Raw genomic sequence first — 8547 nt, forward strand, 5'->3', positions numbered from 1 at the left:
AGATCAAAACATGAATCTATTCCGTGATAGGATAGTCGGTGATTTGTTTAGTAGGTCATTGATGTGTATGAACTATGTTGTATGGACGATTTTTTCCGATTGTATGGGTGTATGAATGTGCATGAACATTGTACGAATATTTTTTCCAAAGTGTTGAACACGTGTTTTGGCCTTGGCACAAGAAAGAACTAGAACGCTCCTTGGCGCCAGGAGTGAACCGGTGCTTTGGCGCTAGAAGTTTTGGCGACAGGGAGTTGGCGCCAGGGGCAACAGGTGGGATTATACATGGCCAACCGGGCCGCACGGCACGGCACTGGCACGGGCACGACGCGGCACGGCACTATGCGGCATGGTGGCTTAGCCGTGCCGTGCCGTCGTGCTGACATCTCGGTCCTGGCACGGCCCTATGGGCGGTTAGCCGTGCCGTGCCGTGCTGTCGAGCACGGTAGCCCGGCGTGCTCGCGCCGGCCTGAGGTCGCGCCACCCGCTCCGTCGTCGCCGCCGCCGCCTGCGCGCGCCCGCGGGGGCCGCGCCACCGCCGCCTGCACTCGCGTGGGAGACGGGGAAGAGAATAGAGAGTGAGGAACTAGGGTTTTCACGATTATATATGACTCGATCTGAATCTAACGGTTTTGGTTTAGTTAGGAGATCCAATGACTAATATTTATCGGGCCAGCATAGTGCCGACCCATTAAGCGTGCCGTGCCCATGCCGGCACTGCGGGCCGAATAGGTGGCCCAGGCCCGGCACTAACGCCGTGCCGTGCCTGGCACTAGCACGATAGCTCACGGGCCGGGCCGTTACCGGGCCGTGCTTCTTCGTGTCGTGCTCGGGCCGGCCCATCGTGTTAGTGCCAAATGGAAATCTATAGGTGGGATGAGGGAGTTTGAGGTCAAGGGTAAAAGGATCTTTCCATAGCATTTAATGACTTTAGTTTATTTTAGTTCAAGTAACTAAAGAGCACTTTAATCCATGTACTGAAGAAGGTCTTAATTACCTTTGCAGCTCAGCTGTCGCGGTACTGCATGCCAAATAATCTCGTGTGGTGGATCATGATTCGTGAATCGCAAGTGTGCATTTCTTCACGCCCCCCGACCCCGAAGGATAAAAACTGGTGGCGCAGGTCATTGCCTTCCAAGTCAATACTGCTTCTCACAATAAAAGCATCTCGCCCGCAGTCGTACGTGCTTCTCTACCAGGACGATGCCATCGTGCATGGTGTCTACTAGGGCACAGCGTGTTACTTCCGATCCATCCGGGCACAATGGATGGGCAATGCTTCCGTGGCTAATGCTCGATTTAAATTTTATTACGCCTCCATTTAAATGATCTCAGCTCAAGAGATGTGCTGGAAAAGACGTTAGTACGATATGTATGCTCTTTATTGTCGTCCTTAAATCCTTTTTCACTACATTTACTAATATATTGGGAACTTTTACTATATCATACTATGCCACTTACAAAAATCACGACCACTAATTGTCTAATTCACTGAAAACTACGCCTATATCATTGTAGAGGAGTGGAACTCAACCGAGGTTTGCAGTTACCATATCAGTGATCGTATTTTTTTTAAGGAAATCAGAGGCCATAGCGGGGCCTCTTACTACATGTGCATGTCATTTGTCAATCTATTTTGCACTTCCCTCGTAAAAGAGAAAAAAAATTTAGATTGCACTTAGCTGGCTCGGATTCGAGTCAACATGTTTCTTTTAAAAAAATGAAAAGCTAGAGGTATTGTATAGCTTCCCAGAAGGGTTGAATCAGTACGTGCCCATCTTGGACTTGAAACAGCTACATTATCTCTAATCTCTTAATCCATAAGCAGAGGACAAACTTAAATCCTTATCGCCAATGGCCGCGTCAGGCGATGGGTGCACACATCATCCGGCCGGCCAACTCGTTACCATGACAGCTGGGCCACCCATCATGCGGAACCTGCCTACCATTTTGGTACGCACTACTGATGCAATGCAACTTGTCCGGCCCGAGCACACCAAGTTGCTTGTCCACTTCTGGTAGCAACACCCATCAAATGTCATCCCAACTGTTAGTCCTCGATCTTACACAGTTGACAGTTGTAACCATGGGGTACAAGCAACCTTTACACTATTTTTTTTGACAAAACAGTTTCTTACACTAATGCCACCCGCGATATTGATCTTTACGTGGATTGATACAGGCTGATTGTAGCCAGCTCCGAATACGCAATCGATGTTTGCCTGAATCCACGTCACACCGCCTGTGGGCCCCAGGTTAGGACATGTATATCTCGTCGTACCTTCTTTCAAAAAAAAAAACTCGTCGTAGGGAGTGCTCTCTCCTCTCTCGATCGCAAGACAGTCTCAAGCCGCGAAGGCATTGCCAAACATGGCGACGGGCGCGTCTTCCGTGATGACTGATGAGTCCACCAGATGCCCTCTTTTTTTTCCCGGGGTTAGTTGGTGAACCGTATTGATTGAGGAGAAGGGGATGCGCATCCCTATCTATCTCTGCTGCTCCTCGTCGCTCTCCCCTAGCTGCCGGCCTGAATTCCCTCGTCGCTACTCGCATCCCAGGCCAGAGTTCTATATAAACACGCGCGCCGCGCGCCAAAGCCCAGCTCATCACACGTCGCCCCACCACACGAAGCAGGCAGCCAGCCTTGCCTGAGCCAAGAACCCTCATCTCTTGAGGCGCGGGGGCAATGGCGGTGCAGGGCGAGGAGAGGGAGAAGGCGGCGAGGGGCCACCCGCTGCTGCGCGGGTGGCGGCGCGACAGGTACACGCACGGGATGCACCCCGCGCAGATGGAGGCGCTCCGCGCCATGTGCGGCGCGCTCATCCCGTCCCTGCCCGCGGACGGCGCCCACGGCCGCGGGGACCCGCCCGGCGGCAAGGACCTCGAGCGCTTCTACCGCGCCTCCGCCGCCGACTCCACCATCCCCGACGAGGTGACCACCTGACCGACCCACCCACGATCAAACATACGTGCTGTCATCTGTTCTTGGTTTACTACTAGCTCCTCCAATCTTCTCGGTCCAATCGCCCAGTTCTTATCTGTTCCTGTCTCCGTTGTCTAGCCCAAACTAATCATATCCTCTGACTGACTTGCATAAACAAAGCAAGGATTCAGATTCATCTTGGCATGTCGATATCGGAGCGTTAGGTGAGAAGAATCCATTTATTCATGAGCGGCGTGCGTCAGGGACACTGCCGTTTCCTGCATGACTGCAGTACTGCACACGCAGGTCAATGCTCTGGGAGCTCACAATAGGGGTATTGTCCCGTCCGCAGCGTGTGCACACCAAATACGGGTCCTGGGCCTCCTGGCTAGATACCAGCACCGTCCTTCACGTCGCCAGGGAGTGTCCCCTGAAATTGGCAGATTTCCCGTCCGGTGCACGGGACAGTAGCGGTGCACCCGACCTGAGGGATTGAATTCGTCATGCCAACAACTATTCTGGCATCGACGCTGCACCTTCAGCTCGTACCACTATGATGTGTAGTACAGTTTCTTCTTATCTATCACGGAGAAGAGGAAGCACTTTTTACGTCACTGTGATGTCATGCCTAGGCCGAAGGAAAAAAAAAAGATTCACGAGAATTTCGCTAGAATTTTTTGAAACGGAGTTTGGCTACAATTTGAAAGGAAAATAGTTCGATTTCTGCAGGATATAACATGTCAGCTTCTTTTTCCCCCCCTTTTTATTAAGGTTGCTGAGCTGATGGTGACGCGGTGCATCCGGGAGGCGGTGGCGCTGGCGTGGGTGGTGCTGTGGGTGCTGAGCACGCGTGTGGGCACGCTGCTGCTGTGCGGCCGCCTGTGCCTCGCCGGCGGCTTCCCCTACGTCCGCAAGTTCGCCGACATGACGCCGGAGCGGCGTGAGGCGGCGCTGCAGCGCTGGAACCGGGTGCGCTGGCTCTTCCCGCTCCGGATCGCCTTCGCCATCGTCAAGATCCTCTGCCACTACGTCTTCTACGCCATGGTACGCCCGCCACCGTGTCTCCGTTCGCTCGTTGCTGCCACGGTTGCACCTTCCCTTCTCTGACGTCCCATTCTGACCACAATAAACTGGCCATCCCCTTTAGGCATTGTTTGGCAGCTTAATTAAAAAAATGATCAAATCAAACTCAGACAAAAGGAGATTAGGTTTCTGGAAACTTCAATTAGTAATGACCAAAACTTGCCGCTTGTCTAAATGCAATAGCAAGGCACTTCAATGTAGCGAGACCAAACTGTCAGTCTTCTAAAATTCTGAATACAACCTCAAAGATACCATGCCCCAGCCACCCTGGCAGCGCTGAACTATTCGCTTTTAGTACGATCGGCAACCGGGAACATCAAGAGCATGAGAATTAGGAAAGGAAAACATAGTGCCAACACAGCATTAAGTGTTACTGCAGAGATCTGAAACAGTGGTTATGCTGTAGCCTGCCACAGCTCATTCAGTAGTTGGTGCCAAATTGCCATACTTCCCGATCTGTTCGGACCTTCAAAGGTTGGATGCTTGGAATTAATGGGGCCAGCTCTGTGGAAGGCCCCGTCTCTGACCTCTCTGCAGGCTCCGGTCAGGCGGTCGCCTCTAGTGGACACAATTCGCATTACTTCCCTGCTATTCTAGATGCAACATCTGTTTGATTTGCTAATTCGGACTCAAACAGTAATTTCACACTTATGCCTGAAACTCAAGTCTCCCTTGCTGTTAGTTTCTGAAGTTAGCTAGGAAATGTAACTTGCTAATCGAAATCCGTCAGTATCGTTGATCTTTTTTTTTTTGGGTGGCTAGTCGTTGCAGTTCCAGTCACTGTTTGTGCAGTTAGACACAGGATCGTCATGCAGTTTCTTGATAGAGCAATCGATCCTCCTATCAACTGTCAGCATTGAATTTTTCAGAAAACCAAACTGTAAAGTCTTGCTCTGACCACTCAATGCAGTCCTAATAACTGAAAAATGACTATGCTTATCTGAACGCAACTTGGCTGTGGCACCTCCGCACCTGTTGATTCTTCCCAGTATCACTATCAGTCTACTCGGTCATACATAGTACACACAAGACACAGAACGTTTATCAAATCTGGGTGTTATGAGAGATGGTAACATAGTAGTCATAGGTGCCCCAGTCTATGAGATGTAGCCACAAAAAATATCGGGTGCCTCCGTGCCTGCGCCTAACTTGGTAGTGCTATATCAAGTAGCATAATTGCAGCACTGATGTGAATGCCGAGTCGCAGCTTGTTTAACAAATAGATTGTGAATTGTCAAGGTCACCATCCTCAAGCATGCTGCAAATCCATCCACCTGTAGCAATATTTCACCAAAATGTAAAACAAGAATCCCGGCCTTACTTCACCTGGCGAAACATCGATGCAATGGAATTTGTGACAAGAATATATGTTCGATCATGATCACCACTTTTCATCTCCAAGATGTTAAGCAAATATGCCAGTGCAAAAATTTTCTGTTCTTCAACTTCTGTTTAACATGCAGGTGAACGAGAACTCTGAGAATCCGTATTGGAAAGCGATTGGATACAGCGTGCACGAGCCACGGGAGGATCAGACGGAGGCGGCGCCTTCGCCGTCCCGGCCTCTCGACGTCGGCGTCGTGGAGACCAGGCTGCTGGACGACAACGCGCTGCTCAGGTCCCTCGTGGGCAGGGGCCTCACGGTGAAGCCGGCCGCGTCGGACGCGAACCACCACGTAGTGCAATGCGACGCCGTCATCGTCGGGTCAGGCTGCGGCGGCGGCGTGGCCGCGGCGGTGCTCGCGTCCGCGGGGTACAAGGTCGTGGTCGTCGAGAAGGGCGACTACTTCACCGCCTCGGACTACAGCTCGATCGAGGGCCCGTCCATGGAGCGCCTCTTCGAGCGGGGCGGCATCTTCTGCACGTCCAACGTTACCACGATGATCTTCACGGGCGCCACGGTCGGCGGCGGCTCGGCGGTGAACTGGTCCGCCAGCATCCGCACACCGAAGGAGGTGACGCAGGAGTGGGCGCGCGAGCACGGGCTCCCGGTGTTCGCGAGCCCCGGGTACGCGCAGGCCATGGACGCGGTGTGCGCCCGGCTCTCGGTGACCGACGGGTGCCGGGAGGAAGGGTTCCAGAACAAGGTGGTGCGCCGCGGGTGCGAGGCGCTTGGGCTGTGCGCCGACGCCGTGCCGCGCAACTCGTCGGAGGGGCACTTCTGCGGGAGCTGCAACTTCGGCTGCCCCACCGGCGACAAGCGCGGCACCGACACGACGTGGCTCGTGGACGCCGTCGCGAGCGGCGCGGTCATCCTGACAGGCTGCAAGGCCGAGCGTTTCGTGTTCGAGAAGAACAGCGGCGGCGGGCGCGGCAGGGGCAAGAAGTGCGTGGGCCTCGTGTCGACTTGCGCGAGCGACGGCATCACCAAGAAGCTGCGCATCGAGGCCAAGGTCTCCATCGCGGCGTGCGGGGCGCTGATGACGCCGCCGCTGCTGCGGAACAGCGGGCTCAAGAACCGGCACATCGGCCGCAACCTGCACCTCCACCCGGTGTCCATGGCGTGGGGCTACTTCCCGGAGAACAGGCAGGACCCTCAGCTCACCGGCAAGTCCTACGAGGGCGGCATCATCACCAGCATGCACCGCGTCACGGAGCGCACCATCATCGAGACGCCCGCGCTGGGTCCCGGCGCCTTCGCCGCCATGGTCCCCTGGGAGTCCGGCCGCGACATGAAGGAGCGGATGCGCCGGTACTCCCGCACTGCGCATGCGTTCGCGTTGGTCCGCGACCGCGGCGCCGGGTTCGTGGACGGCGAGGGCCGCGTGCGCTTCACCCCGAGCCGCGAGGACGTCGAGGAGCTCCGCAACGGCCTGCGCCGCGTGCTGCGCATCCTGGTGGCCGCGGGCGCCGCCGAGGTCGGCACCCACCGCAGCGACGGGCTCCGGCTGCGGTGCAAGGGCCTCCGCGACGAGGACCTGGAGGCGTTCCTGGACGAGGTGACCATCGAGAAGGGGCCCATGCACTCGACGGCCGACAAGTGGGCGCTCCACTGCTCGGCGCACCAGATGGGCAGCTGCCGGATGGGGTCGAGCCCCCGTGATGGCGCCGTGGACGGCCGCGGCGAGAGCTGGGAAGCCGAAGGGCTGTACGTGTGCGACGGCAGCCTGCTGCCCACGGCGGTGGGCGTGAACCCCATGATCACCATCCAGTCCATCGCCTACTGCCTCTCCAAGGGCATCGCCGAGACCCTAACGCAGGGCGAGAAACAGTAGCCTGTATTCGAGACATGACAGGCGATGCGTCAATGCGTGTGTCGGTGTGTGCAACATCTTGTGCGTGCGTGTTGATCGAGTGTACCGACTATACTACATTGTGAAAATGGTTTTCACGGTCGGTGGCGGACACAACCTCAAATTCTAGATAAGCCGGATACAAAAGACTACGAATAAAAAAGATCACTTTCAAGTGTATTCAAGGACACTTTTCAATGATTGAGAAACAATTTGTGCTGGATTATTGTGTAATTGGAGACAACATGAAGTAGAACATTTAAACAATTATATTGCTGACGAAATATAATCAAATAACTCATCGCCCGATCCAAAAAAAAACTCATCGGCGTGACGCCGGCAAAGTTATCCCGTTTGTGACAGACTGACAGTAGTCCGTCCCTGTACCGTCCGTCCTCGACTGCACTGAAAGTTGCCTCCACCGAAACGGCCAGCTGCCGGCTGCAGGGCGTGCAACTGTGCAAGGGGGCGGCAACAACCGGCGAGCCGCGCGCATCACTGCCTTTGACGTTGCCTCCACCACCGGTCCGCTGCCGCCTGCGGGGCGCCCAACGGCTGCGACCGGCTACAGCAAAGTCACGAGGCAGGTCCAGCTAGGGATGAAAACGGACGCAATAAATTCCGTATCGTCCTACACCGCTTTTGTCCCGTCCATTTTCGTATTTACGAGGAAATTCGGTAAATAGGACGGGATTGTCCGGGACCGAAAACGGAAAAGAGTGTTTGCTGCACGTATTGACGGCATACAAATACGTTTAGGCCCAACAAGCTCACTCGGCCTGCTGGCCTGCTCCGGCCCATGTGCCCAACAGCTTCTTTCTGCTTGCACCTTGCGCTGTGCGGCTTGCTTGCCTTCCTGCTGTAGTGCTGTGCGGCTGCAGCAAGCATGTTGCGGTGCTGCCGCGCCGCCCGCGCGTGATGGCGCGCTGCTGCTTGCTTGTTTCTGCTCGCATCATACGCTCTTGCCCAGCAATAGTAAACCAGCGCCTAAAAACCATGCAGTAGGCAGCTTGAATATTGGATCGTGATCCCGGCTTAATTCCTGATATCCGTTTATTTCTGTCGTATTTATCCATTTTTCCCTATATCCCAACATCACTCCCACTCCCGAAGATAAAATGTGAAAACGGGAGAGGATGGCTTTCCTGCCCGTTTTCATCCCTAGATCCAGCGCTTGCATACCGCCCACGTGTACAATCGGATGAGCGGCTACAACTCCAGAGCCTCATGTCACCGACGTCCGTGTCATAGCCAGCAATATATCGAGGGATATCTTGAGGTAATAGATTTGTTGGTGGTGGATCGCCA

The 8547-nt window shown here is 54.6% G+C and overlaps 1 protein-coding gene across 1 annotated transcript; it reads left to right on the top strand.

Annotated features, from left to right (window-relative positions):
• The first annotated feature begins 2376 nt into the window (after nt 1–2376).
• On the top strand, nt 2377–7437 carry LOC117840670 (long-chain-alcohol oxidase FAO2). The gene is made up of 3 exons (XM_034721191.2): nt 2377–2932; nt 3695–3967; nt 5470–7437. The coding sequence occupies exons 1-3, from the start codon at nt 2687–2689 to the stop codon at nt 7219–7221; spliced, it is 2271 nt and encodes a 756-aa protein (XP_034577082.1). The 5' UTR covers nt 2377–2686; the 3' UTR covers nt 7222–7437.
• Nucleotides 7438–8547: the final 1110 nt, after the last annotated feature.

This window comes from Setaria viridis, chromosome 9 (assembly GCF_005286985.2).
Source record: "Setaria viridis chromosome 9, Setaria_viridis_v4.0, whole genome shotgun sequence".
NCBI lineage: Eukaryota > Viridiplantae > Streptophyta > Magnoliopsida > Poales > Poaceae > Setaria > Setaria viridis.